The 23,794-nt window shown below is 41.9% G+C and overlaps 1 protein-coding gene across 8 annotated transcripts in view; it reads right to left on the reverse strand.

Moving 5' to 3' along the window:
- Positions 1–23,794, reverse strand: part of ST3GAL3 (ST3 beta-galactoside alpha-2,3-sialyltransferase 3) — a 192,982-nt gene that overhangs the window by 60,560 nt on the left and 108,628 nt on the right. For all 8 annotated transcript variants that reach the window (XM_070510117.1, XM_044770611.2, XM_070510120.1 and 5 more), the window contains one exon: positions 15,980–16,072. In XM_070510117.1, coding sequence (XP_070366218.1) covers positions 15,980–16,072 — 93 coding nt within the window. The remainder of the gene's footprint in view (positions 1–15,979; positions 16,073–23,794) is intronic.

The raw sequence follows: 23,794 nt of genomic DNA on the forward strand, positions 1-23,794 counted from the left end.
ATCCTCCCTCAAGGGTAGGAGAGGAGTAGAGACAAGCCTGTGGTGCGGGCAGGGACTTGGCTATGGGGGCACCTGTGCAAGCAGCAGCCTCTGAGCAGGAAGAGAAAGGCACACGTTTACAGCAGCATAAGGCCTAGAGAGGGTACAAAAGGTCCTCAGGGCAAACACACAGGTGAGCAAAGTCATGCCCCTAATCCCTCTTGCTGGTCCTGGAGGTGTGGATGGGGGAGATGGGGAATGAGGTGGAGACAGCCCTCTACCTGGCCAGAACCTCGCTGATCATAGCCACCCTAGCACACATGGGAGCAAGGCCAGTGGGGACGGCAGGCACACAACCATGCCTAATCAGGCCCCAAAGATCTGGTTTCTGAGCCCAGACCCCAGGCACAGGCCTTGCCCATTTGGGGATCTTGCTTCATTTGGCGGTGTGCTTCTTGGGGCAAGCTCTGCAGCGGGCCTCTGGCCCAGACATTCTTCTTGAGGGCTGAGAAACAGAGTGCAAGGTGTCCTTTTGTTTTTTCCAATTATTTGTTTTCAAACTGTGTGTTCTCAAGTTGTCCTGCTGCAGTAAATCTCCCCATACTAAGCCCTTGGAACACAGGGAGGGAGGATGGGCGAGTCTGTCCTAACCCAAAGGCAACAGAGATGTCATGGGGCCAGCTGTCAACAGGCCTGCCTTGTGATGCTGCCAGCAGTCAGGCTTGTGTTCCCCCATCAGGGTCTCCCAAGAGCAGAGGCCATGTTGCCCAATACTCTCTACATTACCCTGGACAATCTCATCTACCCTCTGAGGTTTGTGTGGATTATCCCCAATTTCTTTCCTCAACCCAGACCTCCTGAGCAAGTCACTGAAATCAGGCTCCCTGAGTGGGGCTGTGGCTTCCCTCTGGCTACCTCCTTTGCCTAGGCCTGGACTCTGTGCATGGCATGGAGGCAGAGAGTAAAAAGCTCTCATGACAGGCGGCAGGCATGGATTGGTGTCACAGTGACCACTCCTCAACCCCATGGGTGCAGACAGAGTAGGGAGAGCAGGATAAGGTCCTGAAAATGCCAGTACCCTCCTCTCTGCAGAGCGTTTGCCTGTCCCCTGGGACTCGTGTGGGTGGAGCTCAGGCTTGGGCCCTCCCTCTCCCTGAGGAGCCCAGGCAGGGCAGTTCCTGGCCTGGAGCCTCTCACAGCTTGGGAGAAGAGCCAGGATGGCATTCTGTGCTCTCATCAGCTTTTTCTCTTCACAAGCAGCAGAGTTCCCCACGTGGGGATCTTGTACCTGAACCAAGAAAAGCAAAGCTGCTAATCTGACAAGATCAATATTCAAGTGCCACAGGAATGCAGCCTGCCTGTCTGCTCTCTCCAGAGACTGTGCTTCTAAGCACCTCTAGGTCCCTGCTATAGGGATAACCTGCAGCTGGGTCTGGAAGGGAATAAGCTGCTCCGTACCAGTGTGTCTGACCTTGCTACTGAAGCCCCGTCCTTCCAGGCACAGCTCAGGCATCACTGCGCCAGGAACTACCCCATCAATCTCTCATCACCCTCCCTGCTCAGGGGCCTCCTCGGCGCCTCCACAGGCCCTGTCCTCACCTCCTTCAGAGTACACATTCCGGATACATGTTTGTGTCCATGCGCTGCCTCCCTTAACCAGCAGGGTACAGATGAGGAAAGGGAGGTCCGAGAGGTCAAGCCATCCACCTATTCACTTCCGGAGCCTGTGCTCTTATCTCTCCAGTCTATTGTTCTCAAGCCATCTGTGGAGAAGGACTGGTTTGTTCTGCTTTTTAAGTCTCAGTTCTGTCACAGAGTGATGCTTTATAAAGTATAATAAAAATGAATCACTAGAAAAGTTAAAATACACATATAAAATATAAGCTCCATTTTTAAATTATTAGATTCAACTGACATAAACTTACTCTAATTGCTACAGACATTTCTAAAACTTTATTCTCAATTTCTCAAAAATCTTGTGGCACACCAGTTAACATCACTTTTGCTCCTATAGCACACAACAGGCTTCCACCTGACTGAGGACCTGCTGGGGCATTTTATCAAGGATCCTGCCAGGCACTCACCTTCAAGAGAAGTTAGAGAGAGGATGAGACACAGCTCCTCAGGTCCTGAACTTGGGCAGGAGAAAAGACACACTCCGCTCTCATCAGACTAGCACTTCATCTTGCAGCAGATGAATTTATAACCAGAGAAACCCAGTGGGTGGGTCTGCAACAGTCAAAGAAGTGTGCAAAGAAGTATGGGTCCCTAGTCATCTAGGGAAGGAGATTTTTCCAAAGGAAACATAACTTCTGCCTATCTACTACAGACTCACCTATGAGGGTTGGAACACAGAGCAAAGAGGAAGGAGATAGGGTGTATAGCTATAGGGTACTGGGGGGCTGAGTTCCTTGAATGGTGGGGGAGGCATAAGGGGTAGGCTGAGACAAGAAGTGGAGCTGATTTAAAAACAGATCATGGATTGGTTCCAAGAGGAGGTCAGAACAACTGACACTGAGGAACACATGAAAAAAAATTGACAGCAGAGAAACCAAAAGGACACAGATGGCAACTCTTCCAGCTTCAAGCTGGAGTCCAGGTCGAGGACAGGCATGTAGCCTGCCTGGCCCCTGCAGCGCTGTCAGCCCTTGGACACTCTGCAGAGAAGCTTCAGCTATTGAGCACTGCTTTTCCTGGAAAGGGCCAGCACCCAAGGATTTCACTGCAGGGGAGATGTACTGAAAATATTTAAAACATTCTCCAATCAAAAGGAATTTGCATGTCCCTACAGGCTCATGGTTCAGAGCCATGACTCAGGACTTAAGGTGGGGTTGGTGGGTTTGATCCTGGCTCTGTGCTACTGTGACCTTGGGCAAGTTACAGCGTTTTCATCTGTAAAATGGGCATAACAACACTTACTCTGCAGGGTCATTGTAGAGACTAAGTGCAGTAATGAACACACAATGTTTAGCACAGTGGCTGGCACACAGTAAGTGCTTTAAAAACCTGTGTGGCATTTTGGGGCCGGCCCGGTGGTGGTGGCGCAGTGGTTAAGTTTGCACGCTCCACTTTGGTGGCCCAGGGTTTGCAGGTTGGGATCCCGGGCAGGGACCTACACACTGCTTGTCAAGCCATGCTGTGGCAGGCATCCCACATATAAAGTAGAGGAAGATGGGCACAGATGTTAGCTCAGGGTCAATCTCTTCAGCAAAAAGAAGGGGATTCGTGGTGGATGGTAGCTCAGGGCTAATCTTCCTCACCAAAAAAACCCCCCAAAACAAAAAAAACTGTGACGTTTTATACATATGGGCTGTCTGTGTCTGCCAATGGACTGTAAGCTCTTTGAGGGGAGAGATTTTACGTGTCTTATACAATACTGAAGGCCTAGCACCTAGAAAAGTGTCTGGCACATATTAAGTGCACAATAAAGATTTGTTCAATGAATCAAATGGTACTTATTATCATTAGGTTTACACGATGGTAGAGTCAATGGGGTAACTTCTTAAGGGATGGGAGAAACTTGAGTATCGTAAAATAGTGATATGAAGGAGTCAGTACAGAGAATGAAGATCCAGCTTCCTGGATCTTCAGGTCCAAGATCCAGGAAAGGCTGGGGAATCAGAGCACAGGAGAAGGACTGACCTCAGAGAAGGGATATTATAGAGTACAGAAGTGTCAGGACTCAATGACTAATTGGCTATTTGGTTGAGAAAGGAAAGAGAAAGATTTCTGGCTTGGGTGACAGAGTGGATAGTGGTATCATTCACTGAAATAGGCAACAAATAGATTTATTAGAAATTCAGTGAGTTGGATACATTGAATTTGAGATGCTTGAGAGTCATCCAAGTGGAGCTGTCCAGCAGGAAGTTGGGTATTTGGGTCTAGAGATCAGGAGAGTTTTAGGCTCTGAACAGATCTGAGAGGCATCAGCACCTATATGTTAGCTGAAGCAGCAGAGTAAGAAAAGCGGGCCATAATTGAACCCAGGCAGACATCAACATTTAAGTGTGGGCATAGGAAAAGGAGACTGCTTGCCAAAGAGACTCAGAAGGAACAATCAGAGAAGTAAGAGGAGAACTGGAAGGGAGTTTGGACAAAGAATTAATGAGAAGAGAGTTTCCAAAATGGAGCCCAGTGGCACAGTGGTTAAGTTTGCGTACTCTGTTCTGTGGCCTGCAGTTTGCATGTTTGGATCCTGGGCGTGGACATAGCACCACTTGTCAAGCCATGCTGTGGTGGCACCCCACATAAAATAGAGGAAGATAGCCACAGACGTTAGCTCAGGGACAATCTTCCTCAAGCAAAAAAGAGGAGGATTGGCAACAGATGTTAGTTCAGGGTCAATCCTCCTCACACACACACACCAAAAAAAAACAAAAAAGAAAACAAAAAAAACCCCAAAACCAAAATGGAGGAAGAGATCAATATTGTCAAATGCTTCAGAGAGGTCAAAAAAAGAGGTTAACCCATCAGATTTGTCAGTTAGCCCTTTTGGGTGATCTGGACAAGAGCATTTCAGGGAGGGGAGGGGTAGTGGAAACTAGACTACAGTGATTGAGTTAGAGGGACATGAGGAAGTGGAGAAAGCAACTGTAATGAGTCTTCTGTACACACCTGGGGTGAGGGGGTGGGGGTTGCTACTCAACTTGCTCCCAGTCTGGAAGGACAATGATTCTGTAGAAGTGGATGGTGCTCTGTTCTCTGTAATTTATGGTACGGACAAAGCTTAGCAAGGATGTCTCTCAATCTTACCACCTTTCCCTGGTGGTATAAGGATAAAAGTCTCAGCATCTTTCTCGAGAAGAGCAGAGAGGGAGGGGCTTTGGAATGTGAGGATACCAGATACTCATCTACCCTGGCCAGGAGCCCACAAGCTTTCAAAACCCCCAAGGCAGTGCAATAGGTCTCCTGTACCTTCTCACGCAAGGGCCCCAAAACAGGTATCTGGGACTTCATCAATACTCCAGACTTCCTGCCTCAGAGAGTTTAGCCAAGTTTCAAAGGCCATCCTTGTACTCTCGGGAACTCAGACAGCTTGGACCATGGCAATGATTCCTTAGCAGTATGAGAATCAGGGACACACACAGTCATGGATACACACCATGCACCCTGGTCTTCCTAAAGCAAAGTGTGTCTCACGGGAAGAGAGGTTTTCCTCTCTGGAGCTGGGCAAGAGGGTAATTCCTACACCAGAGCCTAGTTGGCCACCACCAGGCATCTGGTAGACCTCTGTACTTCGGCCACTAGCCAGGATGTCCATGTGACGGCAGCTGTGAGAGGAAGTAGAATGTGGTAGTTAAGCATGTGGGCTCTGCAATTGGAGTGCTTGGGTTCAAAACTCGGCCCCATCACTTCCTACCTGTGTGACCTCAGGCAAATTGACTGACTTCTCTACAACTCCATCTCCTCATATTTAAAACTAGATTGATAACAGTATCTATCTCATGTGACTGTTGGGAGAATTAAAACAGAAAAAATAGGAAAAGGTCTTAGCACAGGACCTGATACATGGATACCGATACTGCAGTAGTTGTTAGCTATCACTGCTGCTGCTGCTATTGCTCTGCAGCATGTCCACCTCCTGGATTTGAGTTCTGTTTTCTGCTGAAACCGTCTGCCACAGGCTCAGCCTGTGGACGCCACACTTGCTCTCAATGCTGAGTGGCTCCACTGGCCACCATCTAAAAGACATGATACTCAATTTTTCACCAAAGCACAAAAAAGCCATTCAAACGAATGTGAGCAAAACATCCCCAGGAAAACAGGGTGTGCCAATTAAGGTTTTATGAGTTATATTTTTTCTTTAAACCTACATTTTAAATGTTTACCATGACCTATTCTGGGATCTTTATTTCCTCCTGAGAAAACTTATCTGATCATAATGAAAGTCATTGAGAAAACAGAATTCACTTAGTAAGTGTCTAACATTAAATTTTCCTGGAATGATCTAACATTTATAGCCCCGAGATACATCACCTCATTTCATTCTTTTGACTAATGAGTTAAGTAATGCTCAGACTTTTCCAAGATCACATGGTCTGTTAAGTGAGAAAGCTGTGAGAACTTTCTGTCTCCAGATGTCATCTCTGTCCAATCTAACATGTATTGGTACATGTCAAAATAATTATTTTTCTACAGAAAAATAATTATTTTTCTTCACTCTCTCCACTGAAACAGTGTTTCTTACTAACATTCCTCACACCTTCGGACTCTCAATCTCCTGAGGGCAGAAATTAACATTCATTCGTAAAACAAACATTAAGTGCCTACCAAGTGCTAAAGGGCCTGCTAAGCGTTGGCAGCCATGAACAAGACCATGTCTCTATGCTAAGAAGTTCACAGCCCACTGCAGGAGAAGAAATGTCAATAAGTAATTATAAGCACAAAGCGGAGCTACGTGTGTCACTGGTTGACAAAAGAGTAACTGGGTGTGTGCGGGGGGGTGCAGGTCAGGGAAGACTTTCCATTCCACGAGACCAACAGATGAAAGGCCCTAAGCCAACGTTTAGAGTATAGTAGGTGCTCAAAAGGAAATCTGAGTTTCCTTTGGGTCTTATAACTCCTCCTCCCCACTTCTCTCATTAGAGCGAGATGTATCCAGGCAGGTGAGTCTCGAGGAAGGAAAGAAGGACGTCCCAGCAGACAGCACAAAGGTGTCAGATGGAAAGGGTTAGCTTCCCAGAGAAGCAGGACTCTGCAGCCAGGACAGGCTGGCACATCAGTACCCCTTCCATTACCACTGCCTGCTCCCCTATCTGTGCCCAGTGTGGGAGACTGACTGGGTGGGATCAAGGAGGGGTGAGGCTTAGGAACAGACTGAGAAAGAATGTTTCACACAGCACTTGGTACTTAAAAAAAAGAAAAATTTAACAGTTTATTTTTATCAGAGGGTGTCAAAACTAACACATCAAAAGAACTGCATTAAGACCTTATGTGTCAAAATATTGATGCTATAAAAATCAAAATCCTGAATTTATTTAATACATTTGGTCAAAATATCAAGAAATGCTAGCTACCCACAAGGAAAAAAGTAAACAAACCTAGAGTCTAACAACAGGGATCACTCCTAATACCTAAAACAAAACAAAAAACAACCCCAAAAACCCAGATGGACTAATAATTCAAATATAAATAATAAAGCTATAAAGGTACTAGAAGAAAACACAGAGGAAGGCACCTTCATACTATGTGTGGATGTAAATTCAAAAACTGCTACAGAGGGCAATTTGCCAATAACTTTCAAAATTATAAATGTTTACAACTTGTGACCCAGAAATATCACTTTATTCTAGATGACCTCACGTGTATGGGAAATGATGTACAAAAAAGATTATTCACTGAAGTAATATTTGTCATAGTAAAGACTGGAAATTGCCTAAATGTCTACCAATAGGGAATTGATTAACTAAACCATGGTACATCCTTACCATGGAATGCTATGTAAAAAAGAATAAGGGACTTCTGCTTCCAGCCATGATGGAATAACAGGGATGAGATTTACCCTCCTACCTTAAACACTAGAAAAGTCAAAATACATGAAACAATAGTTTTCAGACCAGTGCAGGGATGGGGACCCCAAGTAGAGCCTGATGGTCTTTCTGAGTTGAGAAGTCAGGTCAAAGTTTAGGTAGGCCAAGGAGACTAGAATTTGTGGAGAAGACTACTCTAGAAGACAGAGTTGCACAGAAAGCTCTGGAGATCTGCAAAGGGGTCCCCTCAGATCTTTGGCCAAGTGCTGACATGTGTATACATGAGGGGAAACTCTGAGGCTGAGGAAAGACCATTAGTAAGCCAAATAATTGCTGGTGTTCATAGAGTGCTGGAAATTGGTTGGATTCACACAAACCACAGTGGAAATAATCTGCCAGAGGGGAAATACCTCCTGATGCACAAGGCACTGGGTTGAGTCCTCAGAAGGTACTGCATTAGTAATGGAGATAAACTAGTCCTAGACAAAAGACTGCTCAAGATCTGCGCTAAAAATGTCAAAAGCGAGGCTCAAAGGCCTACAATTGATTCCAAGCAACATAACCACAGCCCCAGCAAAATTCAGCGCTACTTAAAGGAAAACAACAAAATCTAGCAGGGAAAAAACATAAAATTTGCACTGTCTGGAATCTAATAAAAAATTACCAGGCAGGCATATAAAGACACTGAAAAATATAGGCCATAACCAGGAGAAAATTCAATCAGTAGAAACCATGCCAGAAATGACAGACATGATGGAATTAGCAGACAAGGATGCTAAAACAGCTATTATAACTATGTTCCATATCTTCAAGAAGGCACAAGAACCCATGAGCATAATAAGGAATGAAATGGAAGATATAAAGAGATCTAATTGGAACTAGAGAGGTTAAAAACACAATATCTGAAATGAAAATATACCAGATGGGATAAATAGCTGATTAAACACTACAAAAGAAAAATCAGTGGATATGAAAACATAGCAATGTCAACCATCTAAAGTGAAGCACAGAGAGAAATAAGACTGAAAACAAAAAACAAAACAGAGCATCAGCAGCCTGTGGGACAAATAACATACATGTAATTGGAATCCTGGGAAGGGAGGTAGGACAGAAAAAATATTTGGAAAAATAGGGACCAAAAATAAGCTACAAATTTGATTAAAAAAAAACCCAAAAGTATGATCCCATAGATCCAAAGAGCTAAATAAACCCCAAGCCAAATAAAGAAAACCACAACAGGGAACATCATAATCAAATTGCTCAAACCAGTAATAATGAGAAAATCTCAAAAAGCAGCCAGAGGAAAATAGAAACGTTACATAATGAACTAAAAAAGATAACGGATGACAGAAGACTTTCGTTAGAAACTATGCAAGCCAAAACAAAATGAAGTTATATCTTTAACGTACTGTTTGTGTGTGAGGAACTGTCAGCCTAGAATTGTATACCTCAGTAAAAAAAAAAAAAAAAAGACTTCAAAACTTAAGGTAAAATAAAGACCTTATCAGACAAACCAAAACTGAAAGACTTCATTGCCATCAGACCTGTCTCATAAAAAATGTTAAAAGAAGTTCTTTAGGCAGAAGAAAAAGGATATCATATGGAATTATGTAACTATAGAAAGGAAGAAAGACAAAGAGTAAAAATAAGTTCATAAAAGACTTCCCACTTCCCCTTCATTAAAAATTAAAAAAAAAAATTTAAATTGTGGGGCTGGCCCAGTGGCGCAGCGGTTAAGTTCGCACGCTCCGCTTTGGTGCCGGGGTTCCCAGTTCAGATCCCAGGCGTGGGCCTACGCACTCCTCATCAAGCCATGCTGTGGTAGGCGTCCCACAGATAAAGTAGAGGAAGATGGGCATGGATGTTAGCTCAGGGCCAGGCTTCCTCAGCAAAGTAGGAGGACTGCTAGAGGATGTTAGCTCAGGATGTTAGCTCAGGGCTAATCTTCCTCAAAAAAATAAAAAAATAAATTGTGGTAAAATACACATAACAAAATTTATCATCTAAAACATTTTTAAGTGTACAATTCAGTAGTGTTAAGTACATTCACATTATTATGCAACCAATCTCCAGAACTCTTTTCATCTTGCAAAACTGAACTGCTATATTCATTAAACAGCAACATCCCATTTGCCCCTCCTCCCATTCCCTGGCCACCACCACTCTATTTTCTGTCTCAATGAATTTGACTATTCTAGATACCTTATATAAGTGGAACCAAACAGTATTTGTCTTTCTACAACTGGCTTATTTCGCTTACCATAATGCCCTCAAGGTTCATCCATGTTGTAGCATGCCAGAATTTCCTTCATTTTTAAGGCTATTAAATAGGCTTAAATTAATAATATTCCATTGTAGGCATATACACATTTTGTTTATCCTTTCATCTGTTGATGGACACTCAAGCTGCTTTGGTTATTGTGAATAATGCTGCTATGAACATGGGTGTACAGATATCAATTTGAGACCTTGCTTTCATTTCTTTTGGGTATATACCCAGAAGTGAAATTGCTGGATCATGTGGTAATTTTATTTTCAATCTTTTTGAGGAATCTCTATACTGTTTTCCATAGTGGCTGCACCATTTTACATTCTTACCAACAGCACACAAGGGTTCCAATTTCTCCACGTTCTCATCAACACTCATTATTTTCTGTTTTTTTTTTTTTTTTTTTGATAACAGTCATCCTAATGGTGTGAGGTGGTGTCCCACTGTGGATTTGATTTGCATTTCCCTAATGATTAGTGATGTTGAGCAGTTTTTCACGTGCTTGTTGGCCATTGTATATCTTCTTTAGAGAAGTGTCTATTCAAGTCCTTTGCCCATTTTTTAATCAGTTGTTTGTCTTTTTGTTGTTGTTGAGCTGTAGGAGTTCTTTATATATTCTAGATATTAATCCCACATCAGATAAATGATTTGTAAATATCTTCTCCCATTCTACAGGTTGCCTTTTCCTGCTCATTTTTAAATCACTGTTTAAAACAAAAATAGATGAGAACAATGCTGAGTGGGTTTATAACACATATAGATGTAAAATGTCTGACAAAAATAGCAGGAAGGGTTGGGTCTGGCCTAGTGGCGCAGCGGTTAAATTCGTACATTCTAATTCGGTGGCTCGGGGTTCACCTGTTTGGATCTTGGGTGCAGACTGACGTGTCACTTGTCAAGCCATCCCACATAAAGGGTAGAGGAAAGATGGGCGTGGATGTTAGCTCAGGGCCGGTCTTCCTCAGCAAAGGGAGGAAGATTGGTGGCAGATGTTGGCTCAGGGCTAATCTTCCCCAAAACAAAAAAACCCCAAAAATAATAAAAAGAAAAAAATAGCACAAAGGATAGGAGGGGGAATGGAAATATACTATTGTAAGGTTCTTAAACTCTAAGTGAAGTGCTATAATATTATTTGAAAATAGATTATAAATGAAAGATATACGCTGTAAACTCTAGAACAATCAAGAAAAACACACAACAAATAGGTAGAGCTATTAAGCCAATAGTGGGGTAAAATGAAGCCATAAAACACACTCAATTCTTCCAAAAGGAGGCAGGAAAAGAAAAGAAAAGAAAAAAGTAAAAACTAATAGCAAGATGATAGATTTAAACCCAAACTTATTGATGATTATATTAAATGTAAATGGTATAAAAACTCCAATAAAAGGGAGACATTGTCAGATTGGATAAAAAAGCAAGACTCAACTATGTGCTGTCTATAAGAAATCCATTTTAATCATAAAGAGACAGGTAGGTTAGATGTAAAATGACGGACTGCTGCCAACCAGCCCTAATACCCAACTTCTCTGAGGCTCAAGTGTAAAAACAAATATACTCTTTCCCCCCAACACACAAAAATGTAAAAGGATGGAAAAACATATGCCACGATGAAGCTAATTTTAAAAAGACTGAAGTGGTTACGTTAATATCAACCAAAGGAAGATTCAGAGCAAGGATTATTACCAGGCAAAAAGGGACATTTCAAAATAATGAAGGAATCTATTCAGCAAGGGGATACAACAATCCTAAATGTATATGCACTAAAGGGAAGAGCTTCAAAATACATGAAGCAAAAACTGATAGAGAATCAACATCCATCTGTTAGTAAGTGACAGGAAATCAGTAAGGATATAGGAAACTTGACAAACACTATCAACCAATCTAATCTAATTGCCATTTATAGAATACCCAATAACAGAAATATTTTCTTTTCAAGTGTACACAGAATATTCCAAAGATAGACCATATTTTATCCTAACAGTCAATTTAAAAGTATTAAAATCATACAAAGCATATTCTCTGATCACAACAAAAACAGACCAGATATCTATAACAAAAATATCTGAAACATCCTCAAACATTTGGAAATTAAAGTAAAACACTTCAAAAGAACCCATGGGTCAAAGTATAAATCACAAGTGAAGTTAGAAAATATTTTTAATTTTTAACTCAATGAAAATAACAATACAATATCAAAATTTGTGGGAGGTAGCTGATACAGTTTATTGAGGGAAATTTATAGCATTAAATGCTTATATTAGAAAGGAATCAAATCAATGGTCTAAACTTCTACCTTAAGAAACAAACAAACAAACAAAAACACATTAAACCCTAAATAAGTGGAAGGTAGGAAATAATAAAGACAAGAGCAGAAAACAAGAATACAGTGAAAAAAAAAACCAATAGAGAAAAATCAATGAACCTAAAATCTAGTTCTTTGAGATGCTCAATAAAAATGATAAACCACTAAGCAGGCAGATTAGGAAAAAAAGAGAAAACATACAAATTACCAATGTCAGGCATAAAAGAAAGGACCACTCTTGAGATCCTAGGTGTTAAAATAATAATGATGATATTACGAACAATTTTATGCCAATAAATTCAACAATTTAGACAAAATGCATAAATTCCCTGAAAGAGACAAACTACCAAAGAAGAAACAGGAAAACTCAAATAGAAATAGGGAAGCCCTAGATCTATTAAAGAAATTTAATTCTTAGTAAAGAACCTTCCCATAAAGAAAATTATAGGCCTAGATGTCTTTGTTGGTGAATTCTACCAAACATTTAGGGAAAAATATTATCAATTCTACACAAAACTTTCAGAAATCTGCAGATGAAGGAATTTTTCCCACTTATTCTATGATGTCAGCATTGACCTGAAACCAAAACTAAAGATTACAAGAAAAGACCAATATTGCTCATGAACGGAAAAACAAAAATGCTTAAAAAAATCAGCAAATTGAACCCAGCAATATATAAAAAGAACAAAACATCAGGACCAAATGAAGTTTATCCCAGAAATGAAACGTTGGTTTAACGTTAAAAAAATCAATCAATAAAAAAAAATCAATGTAATTCACTATATTAATAGACTGAAAAAGAAAAGCCATATATGGTCATCTAAAAAAATGCAGAAAAAGTATTTGACAAGATTCAATACTATTCATTATAAAAATTCTCAATAAACTAGAAATAGAAGAGAACTTGCTCTATCTCAAAAAGGGTATCTATGAAAATCCTACAGCTAACACCATAATGGTGAAAGACTAAATGCTTTCCTCCAAAGATTGGAAACAAGGCAAGTATATTCACTCTCACTTTATCTATTCAATATCGTACTAGAGTCTAGCCAGTGCAACGAAGCAAGAAAAAGGAATAGGAAGCATCCGGATGGGAAAGGATGAAATAAAACTGTCTTTATTAACAGAAGACATGGCTGTCTATGTATGTATGATATTGGTGTGAGGATAGACATAAAGATCAATGGAATAGAATAGGGAATCCAGAAACAGACCCACATATATCTTTCCATACATTTAACTGATTTTCAAGAAACATGGCAGAGAAATTCAATGGAGAAAGAATAGTCTTCAACAAATGGTTCTGGAACAACTGAATACACGTATGCAAAAAATGAACCTTAACTTTAACATTTCACTATATACAAAAATTACTTGAAAGGGTCATAGACCTAAACATAAGAGCTAACCCTATAAAAATTATAGAAGAAACAGGAAAAAAACTTCTGACCTTGGATTAGGGAAAGATTTCTTAGATAAAACACCAAGAGCAAAATCCATAAAAGAAAAAGTTGATAAATTGGGCTTCAGCAAGATTAAAAACTGCTCTATGAAAGACATTGTTAACAGAATGAAAAGGCAAGCCATAGACTGGAAGAAAATATTTGTAAACCACCTATCTGGCAAAGGGCTTCTATCCAGAATATGTAAAGTTGTCTTACAATTCAATAAGAAGACAATCAATTAAAAAATGGCAACAGATTTGGACAGTTCCTCAAAGATAAAAGAATGCCAAATAAACACATGAAAATGATACTCAATATGATTAGTCATTAGTAAAATGCATTTTAAAACCACAGTGAGATAGCACTATAAATCTACTAGAATAGCTAAAATTAAAAACAGTGATGACACAGATGTAGAGCAACTGGAACTTTCATAATTGCTGACGGGAAAGCAAAATAGTACAGTCAATTTGGAAAACAGTTTGGCAATTTCTTATAAAGTTAAACATATATCCTGTATACAAATGTTTATAGAGGTTTTTTTATAATCACCAAAAAGTGGAATTAACACAAATGTCTTTTGACTGTTAAGTAGATAAACAGGCTGTGTTACATCCATACCATGGAATACTATTCAGCAATAAAAAAGAACATAAAGCTGATATACACAATACATGTATGCCTCTCAAATGGATTATACTAAATGCAAGAGGCAGACTCAAAAGGCTACACACTATATAACTCCATTTCTATGACATTCTGGAAATACTGCAGGGACAGAAAACCAACCAGTGGTTGTCAGGGGCTGGGGATCAGGGGAGGGGTTAACTGTAAAAGAGCACGAGGGAACTTCTGATGAGGGCTGATGATGGAAACGTTCTATTGATTGTTGTGGTGGTTACTCAAAGATGTGCATTTATCAACACTCATACAACTACACTAAAAACTAAATTTTACCGTATGTAAATTAAGCTTCAGTAAGCCTTACTTTTAATAAAATTATGATATATCCATACAATTGTATATTGCATAATCTTTAAGAAATAAGATTACTATATATGCTGGTAATGGGATAATTTCTAACATACATTGTTAGGAGTAAAAAGCAAGATGCAGAACAATAAATACAGTATGTTCCCATTTATGGTAACATTGGCCGTCTCTGGGGAAGGGGTCTGGAGTGGGAATATATACCCTTTTGCAGTGTTTGAGTTATTTATTTTTTTAACCACATGCTTGTATTACTTTCAATTAGAAAATGTAAAAGAAACCTATATACAGGTCAAGGACACTCACAGGTGTCTGGCCCAGGGGACTGAGTCACGAGGGCCTGAGAAAACACGTGTAAGAATATGGAACGTGGAGCCAGACACTGAGGAGGAGCTCAATAAATAGTTGGGGGAAGTAGAATATTTGGAATCAATTCGGAAGGCAGACCCTGGACAAAGAGATCTCTATCTGAACACCAGATATTCAGCCGCAGAGCCTGTTTTACACAGGAGCTAAGCTTGGACCGCTCACATCAGAAAAAGAAAAGGAGCATAAAACCCAAATATCCTGGGTTTCCTTTTGGGCAAGCTGTTTCTCAGCATTCCTCTGCAAGCACATTGTGTGCCCTCACCTCAGCCTTCTAAAGGATGGGGTGAAAGCCCTTCCCCCATGAACAGCCCACCCCAAGAGGCCACCCCTAGGCTCCTCTGGTGGTCCAAGCGCTACATCCTGAGTCTTGGAAGGTCCTGAGCAGCCATTCCTCCAGCCCCTCCACATCAGACACTTCTATAACTTTCCAAAGGTACAAAATGATCCTGACAGTTTCACTGCACTCCAGACTGCAGACAAGACAATCTCAGCACATCAGGCCCTTCTCCACACTAAGGCTGCAGGAAAAGAAAACCCAAAAGGAAAAGGCAGATAAGTAAGTGAGGCCTCTTAGCGAATTTGGTAAAAGGAACTCCCAGGGTTTGGCACAGCTTCATTCAGCAAGCCTACTATCAAGGAAATCAGGAACTCCAGAAAGCAAAATAGACAAAGAAGGAAAGAGTCAAAACAGTCAGCCTCAGAAACTCCTATTTCTTCCCTGCTATATTTGGATATACTTCCCTGAGGCCAGGAAGCTGGTCCTAGCTTCCAAAAGAGTTTGGACACTGATTGTATGACAGGAGCTTCTGTGCTGGGGAGCTTTGTCTGGCTGCTTCTGGATACCAGGCTTCCAAGTGGCAACCACCTAGATTCTACCTCCTCGCTCCCCCTCACAGAAACAAGCTGTGCTGGCAGGTGCAAGCTCCAAGAAGCAGGAGAGTGGGTAAGGTGTAGCGAGGCATAGAGTAGGATTGGGGTAGGAACCAACTAGAAGTAAAGTCCTTTCCAGGCACCCACAGACTTGAGAAGACAGAAGGGAACTTACAATAGAATCTCCTCTTCTCAGGAGCATATCACTTGCCATGAGGGCAGAGTCTCTGACTGCTGGACCATGGACCAGGTTGTCTGGGTGATGGGAAGAAACTGGAGCACTTACCGGGGGAAGATGGCAGTCATCAAGGCTGAAGCATGTCCAGGCTTGCAAGTTCCCTCTGAAAAGTTTGCGTACTTGGTGGCTAACTCAGGTGGCCTATGGAAAGAGAAGGAAAGTCACAGCTTGCCAGGCACTGAGCAGTCAGCAGGTTATTAGTTCATGAAGGGCTTGTAGGCGTTTAAACCTCGAATAAAGCTTCATTCTCTATAATCAGCACTTTATCCCCTTTTCTACATCAAGCTTTCAGGGGGAAAAAATCACAAAGGAATAGGTAGATAAATAAGCAAGGCCCCTCAATGGAATTTGGTAAACGGAACTCACTGGCTTTTGAATAGATTCTTAGCAGTCAGCCTGACACCAAGGAAATCAGGAACCCCATCCAGGCTCCCAGATGGGGAAAGTGGAGCTTAGAGACCTAACGAGAATGCTGCTCAGGCTTTGCTACTCATACTGCCCTTTCAACCTTCCTTGTATGGTCCTACATGTCCAGCCTCATCTGCCTCTATTCTCTCCATACACGCTATGACCCAGCCAGTGGGAACCACTCAGGGCCTTGAACAGAGACCAAATATAAGTTGGGCTATTTCTGCAACCTATTCTCTCTGCCTGCAATATTCTTCTTTGTCCTCCTCCATCTGGCTATGCCTACTGGTCCTTCACAACTAAGCTCAGATGTCAACTTCACTGGGAGTAATACCCTAACCCTGAGATGGGGCTAAGTGCCACCTCTATGCTCCCATAGTCCCTCTCCCTGCCACCCACATAACGTACTTATCCCCATTAGCACTTGCCATGCTGTACTGTAACTGTTAGCAGTACGTCTCCCTCATTATACTGTAAGCCCCTGAGGTCAGAGCCTGATTTAACCCTGCACCCCCAGTACCTTACACAGAGTTGGGTACACAGAAGACCCTTATAATTTTCTGAAGGAGTAAAATGACCCTGACAGTCTCACTGCACTTAGACTGGAAACAAGACAATCTCAGGAATCCACAAGTCAGAGATTGCTGAATATTTTCAGCAGACTTGTGTGTTCCAGCCCTGGCTTTGCTGCTGTGTGACTGTAGTCAAATCACTTCACATCTATGGGCTTCAGCGTCCTTATGTTTTCAATGTGGGGCTGGAGTCACTGCCTGGCCACCAAAAACTCTGCCCACTGCAGTCTAGGGAAAACCACAACGGAAGAACAGGACACATTCAGTGACTGCTGGGGCTAGAGGCCCTGTGTGCTGGGGCACCTGAAGAGCCCTGGCTGGTTGTCAGTTCCTGGTGCCAACCTCACCCGCCTCCACTCTTGGGCCTGCTGCCAACACTCTGATGACCAGCTGCTCTACTGTGCTGGGGCCCTGTGGCAATTCCCCCAGGGCTGCCTTCTGCAGGGACTGGGAGGGGTGGGTATGGGAGACAGGGGGCTGACGCCTGTACTAGATAGCCAGAAATGATCATGCCACTGTCTGTTGTGTGTCCTGCGTGATTCACTCATGTGCCCCTGTGGGCCTAGTCCAGGGCCTTGAACAGAGTAATTGCTCATTGAATTTATACAAACTCATCTGTATCCGTGTGTAATTTCTTCTAGAAATCTACATTTTTTTACCCTTCCCTACCAATGAAATTTAAAGCCTCAAATGCAAATGCAAATGCTGACTGACAAGCCAGAATCGGGACTTTATTTGGTAAGCAAAAGAAAGTCAAAGGTTTAACAAAATAATTTACATAGCAATATTTTCTTAACAACTGGATTTCAGAAACAAAATATAAATTTCAGTGCAACTACTGAACTTACTGGAAGCTTTTGGACTAGTCACGGTGATTAAAACATTATAGATTTTTTCAATTACTCCTCTCAATAGCTATGTGAGTAGGTGCTATTCATTATTAATTTACACACAAGCTCAGAAAGATGAAGAGACTTATCCAAGAGCATATAGCTGGTAAGTGGTAGATATTGGATTTGAACCCATTTCTCTCTAACACCAGTGCAGGAGCTCTTAACATGGCACTATGTGTATCACAGTAAGAGACATCACAGAGGGAAGCAGAGTCTGAGGAGAGCACACAGGAGGTCAGTGCAGGCAGAGACTGGATAGAGAGGAGGATGGAGAAGGCCTCGCACAGCTCTTTGAAAGTGTGTATACAAGCAGTGAGGCATTATGAATCCCTCATATCCTTGTCTCCCAATCCCCCATTATCTGCTTGCCTACCTTGTACTGTGGGTTCTTACGGTCTTTCTGAATGCCAAAAAGTTTCACAAAGAAGATGAAAGATGGATGGCATGTACAACAACAGACAAACCTTTGGCCACATTTTTCCTCTCTCTAGTTTACACCACCAACTTTTGCCAAGGTGCTTCTAGAATAAGGGCCATGGGACACTCCAGGGTCCACGGACTCAGGTAACCTATAATGGAGAAGAGGAAGCACTGGCAAGCTGGAGCACAGGGAAGCCAGAACCCAGCAGGGAAGGCTCTTCCCACACAGTGCAAGGTAGTCAGATATCAAGGATGAGCAGCTCCCCATTTCAACCCTCCATTCAGAAAGCAACAGTAACTTCTAAAAGCATAGCCCCGGGTACAGTGGGCCACGTCAAATTATTACCAAATTAAAATGCCTTAGAAATGGCCTCCTGACTATCCCAGTGAGAGAAGAATAGGGGGAGTGTTGGGGATTCTGAGTCATACAGCAGGCTGGGACCTCTGGGGCAGTTAGCGGTCAAAACCAGCAAGATTAACAGTTGCCAACTCCCTTGGGCCAGAATAGTTAGTTTCTCTAAGGCACTCACACTCCAAATGCCAGGAGGCCCCCACAGATGTCTGATCAAATCACTCAGCCCTTGTTCTCTTCATACTCTGCAGCTGGCCTTTCATTTTGGGAGATTTAGCATTTCAACCATTAAGAGCACCCATTGTCCTGCAAACGTGACTACCAAACCCCTGGGGCGAAGAGTGTAAACCACTGTACTCTCAAGAGGAAATCCAGATGGACAGACTGGAACCCAAAAGAAGGAACCAGACTTCCACTCCCCTGCTTCACTCCGAAGCAGCGAGTTTAAGGAATCAGGCCAAGCAATGGGTTGTAAGTGGGAAGAGCATAGGATGTGGAATCCGAAATTTTCACAGAGGACACTGGCAAGCTGTGTGACCTTGGCCAGTGATGGAAAATCTGATTCTCAGCTTCCTCATCTGCAAACAGGAAGCACTGGATTCCCAGGGATCTTGGGAGGCTGTGGTGAGAAAGGACATTCGCAAGGGCTGGCTGTGCTCTAGAGCACCACAGAAACGTTACGTGAAAGATGGGGCAGCACAGGCAGGCAGCCAGAGGGTGGAGGCTTTGAACACAGCTCAAGTCTGGATTCTGTCACAGGAGAGAGTCACTGAATGACTTCCAGTGGGAGAGTGTCCTGATCCAGGGGTGCATTTTAAGGATCAACATTTGGGAGGCGAGGAGCAGCACTGAAAGAGGCTAAAAGGAGCAGTCCATGAAATAGAAAAATAATCAGGAGAGAGTGTGATGACAATTGAGCATAGTGCCAAGGGAAGGAAGTGTCTCAAGATGGATGCAGGGATAGACTGTGTCAAACACTGCAGTAGGCCTGGTAAGGTGTGGCCATAGGATTGACACCTGCATTTGGCAACATGGAGGTTACTTCTGACCTTGAAAGGGCTGTTTTACTGGGGTGTGGGAGCAAAATGCTGATTTCACTGGGTTTAAAAGAAAATGGAGAATTGGAGTCATGGAATATAGTTTGTTTGTTTGTTTGTTTTTGGTGAGGAAGATTGGCCCTGAGCTAAGATCTGTTGCCAATCTTCCTCTTTTTTTTTCCTCCCAAAGCCCCATAGTTGTATCTCCTAGTTGTAGGTCATTCTAGTTCCTCTATGTGGGACACCGCCACAGCATAGCTTAATGAATAGTGCTTAGGTTGGTGCCCAGGATAGGAGCCCAAGAACCCCAGGCCGCTGAAGCAGCATGTGAACTTAACCACTCCACTATGCGGCTGGCCCCTATAGACTACTATTTTTAGGAGTTTGCTATAAAGGGAGACAGAGAAATGGGCCATAGCTGGAGGGAAGAAGCAGGGAACGATGTTTTTTGAGGTTAGGAAATATTTTAGTATGTTTATAAGCTGATTAGAATAAGAGGAGGAGAAATTATGTAGTGGAGACGGGACAGCTGTAGGAGAAACATCCTTGAGTAGGTGAGAGGCGAAAAGATGTAATACAAAAGTAGAAGGGTTGGCCTTAGCTCTGCTACCCGGCCCTGCCCTGGCCAGTGACGACCTATTCATCTGGCGCATTCAGTTTAAGCACTTTCTTTATGAAGCTTTTCATGATTGCTTCCCCTCCCAAATAGAACCAAGCTATCCTGCCTGTGTACCCCATTTTACCTAGAAGTGACTCTCACTTTAGCTTGCTCCCTTGTTCCCACACTCCCTTTCTCTCTCACCTCCTTCCCTTCTTTTCTCTGATTCACTCATTCGTTCGTTCATTCAACAAACACTTAGCATCAATAGAGTCACTCTGTTTGGATTTGTCTCCTGGCTCTATCCTTTACTAGCTGTGTGACTTTGGGTGTGTTATTTAATTGCTCTATGCCTTAATTTCCACATCTTTAAAACTAGGATTATGCTAGTACTTCATAAAACTGCTATGAGGACTATGTTGAGGATAAAGTGCTTAGTACAGTGCCTGGCACATAGTTCTCTCTCAATACATGCTAACTGTAACAGTCTTGTTGTTATGTGCCAGACATTGGCCTGAGATTAGGGATACGATGATGACTAGGACATTGTTACAGCCTAGCGCTAGTTACACTGAAGAGTAACTGTCCATTTAAATATCTTTCTCTCTTAGACTATGAAAACAGAGCATAATGCAGAGCAGAGTACCATGCATGGCACAGAGTATATAAGTACCCAACAAAATGTTGGACTGACCTCAATTCGTTGCCTTGACTTGACAGTTGATTAATAGGAAGTGTCAGGCAGAGGTGGTAATGGCTGAGGAAAATGGAGAAGGGATTTTGAGGGTTATTCCTGAGGACTCTACAGATCAGTGATGGGCATCTTGTGACCAATAGTCTAGTTTCTAGAATCCTCTCAGAGAGGACTGAACTCAGATCAGCGCCCTACCATGTGTCCCTCATTCCATGTGCTAATTTCCTGATGTAGAGATCGAGGAACTGGTTATGAGAATAAAATAAGACGATGTCTATAACACCTACACTGCCTGAAAAATAATAGTTAACAAATAATCGTTTCCTTTCAAGCAAATATAGCTACCCAATATTACTGTGTGGCAGGCCTTGCATGAACACAGATAAGAACCCTCCACAGAGCTCACCCCACCACTGCTTCCTCAGTTCTGTCCTCTCTAGCCTTCCCAATGAAGAGGCCTTTCTCCAATTAGTAGAGGGATGTCTCTTAAACAATGACATGACTTGGGAGATGGCAGAAGCAGCTTAGGTTAGCTTTAGTAATCCTATTCTAGCATTAAACATTTTCCTTTTTTTCTGAAATAGATTTTATGTAAGAAAGGTTACTTAGATCCTTTCAAACTCCAAGATGGAAACTTTTTTCCTTAAGGACAATTTCTATCTCCTCTGACTGCCTCTCCCCTCCGTCCCCATTATTACAGGTCTGCTGGCTCTTCCTGCATTATCATCAGTCTCTTCATTCACCCATATTTGGGGTGTTACCAATCCATCCTGCCCTGGGCATCACTGACCCTTTGCCCTTTGTGAACTCCAGTGCAAACCTAGGCTTCTAGAGTTTTTGCCCCACTTACAGCGATCTATGACAAACTTGGCAGCACTGTCTCATGTCTCTTCGTCGCTTTAGGAGACGAGGGACTGCTTGATCTGAGCCATCTGGAATCTGTGGTATTTCTCAGCTCTGGAGACCCTGACTTTCAGCAACTGCTCCTGGGCACTGCAATACCTTTTCAACAAACCGGGCCGCTCTACTGTTTGATCAGTGATTCTGGAGCTGATTTCACTGCAGTTTATCTTTGTCTCCAGGGCCTCGTAATATATTTCATTTTGGCTAGGAGGATGCTCTCCAGGAAGCTCTTGTAAAAGCTTTAGCCTGAGCTGTATAGGCCACTCTCACAGAGACTCTCCATCAGGGATCTGTTGCGACGGCTCCAATTCAACTTTGTTTCTACATTTTTACTTCTTTAAAAATAAAAAACTCATCTTCTTTCTGGGTGGTAGAGAAAAGAACAAGGAAACTAACATTTACGTACCTAAACCATGTGCCAGACAGTTGACCTAATTACGTAATTTAGCTTTACAATAATCCTCTAAGGCAGTACAGCCCTTAAACCCAGGCATGCGGGGCTGAAAGAGCCCAAGAGAAGACATGGTTGAAAGATGTGCTGCTCTATGTTTATGCTGTACAATTTTAATTGATAAATTTTGATAGGGATAGAATTGAATCTTTAGATTGCTTTGGGTAGTATGGACATTTTAACAATATTAATTCTTCCAATCTATGAGCACAGAATATCTTTCCATTTATTTGTGTCTTCTTCAATTTCTTTGATCAATGTCTTACAGTTTCCAATGTACAGGTCTTTCACCTCTCGGTTAAATTTATTCCTAGGTATTTTATTCTTTTTGATGCACTTGTAAATGAAATTGTTTTCTCAATTTTTCTTTCTGATAGCTTGTTATTAGTGTATAGAAACACAACTGATCTTTGTATACTGATTTTATATCCTGCAACTTTACTGAACTTGTTTAATAGTTCTAACAGTTTTTTGGTAGAGTCTTTAGGGTTTTCTATAAATAATATCATACCGTCTGCAAACACATACAGTTTTACTTCTTCTTTTCCAATATGAATGCTTTCATTTCTTTTTGTCTAACTGCTTTGGCTAGGACTTTTAGTATTATGATGAATAAAAGTGGTGAGAGTGGGCATCCTTGTCTTGTTCCTGATTTAGAGGAAAAACTTTCAGCTTATCACCATTGAATATGTTAGCTATGAGCTCGTCACATATAGCTTTATGATGTTGAGGTACATTCTCTCTATACCCACGTTGTTCAGAGTTTTCATTATGAATGGATGTTGAACTTTGTCAAAAGCTTTTTCTGCATCTACTGTGATGATCATTTGATTTCCACGCTTCATTTTGTTAATGTGGTATATCACACTGATTGATGTCTGAACAATGAACCGTCCTTGCATCACTGGAATAAATTCCACTTGATCATAGCATGTGATCATTTTAATGTATTGTTAAGTCTGGTTTGCTAAAATTTTGTTGAGGATTTTTGCATTTATGTTCATCTGGGATATTAGCCTGTAATTTTCTTTTCTTGTCGTGTCCTTGTCTAGTTTTGGTATCAGGGTAATGCTGGCCTTGTAGTGAGTTTGGAAGTGTTCCTTCTTCTTCTATTCTCTGGAAAAGTTTGAAAAAGACTGGTATTAATTATTCTTTAAATGTTTGGTAGAATTCACCAGTGAAGCCATCTGGTCCTGGTCTTTTGTTTGTTGGGAGGTTTTTGATTACTGACTCAATCTCCTTACAAGTAATTATTTTCTATTTCTTCATGATTCAGTCTTGGTAGGTTCAAATGATACATTTAACATGACTAGAAAACGAATTACAATTCACATTTTCCCTACATACTCTGGGTAGGATTTGCATTTGTGGTAATCATCAATAAAGCAGTCACAACCTTGAAGAGTCACTGGAAGTCAGTATTCACAGGCAGCATGAAGGATAAGGATAATGTGGCATCATGAGTAATCATGTGAGCAGCATAAAATAAATGATACTAGAGAACTGAACAGGCAGGAGATATATACTGTTTCTAT

The sequence above is a fragment of the Equus asinus genome, chromosome 5, assembly GCF_041296235.1.
Source record: "Equus asinus isolate D_3611 breed Donkey chromosome 5, EquAss-T2T_v2, whole genome shotgun sequence".
NCBI lineage: Eukaryota > Metazoa > Chordata > Mammalia > Perissodactyla > Equidae > Equus > Equus asinus.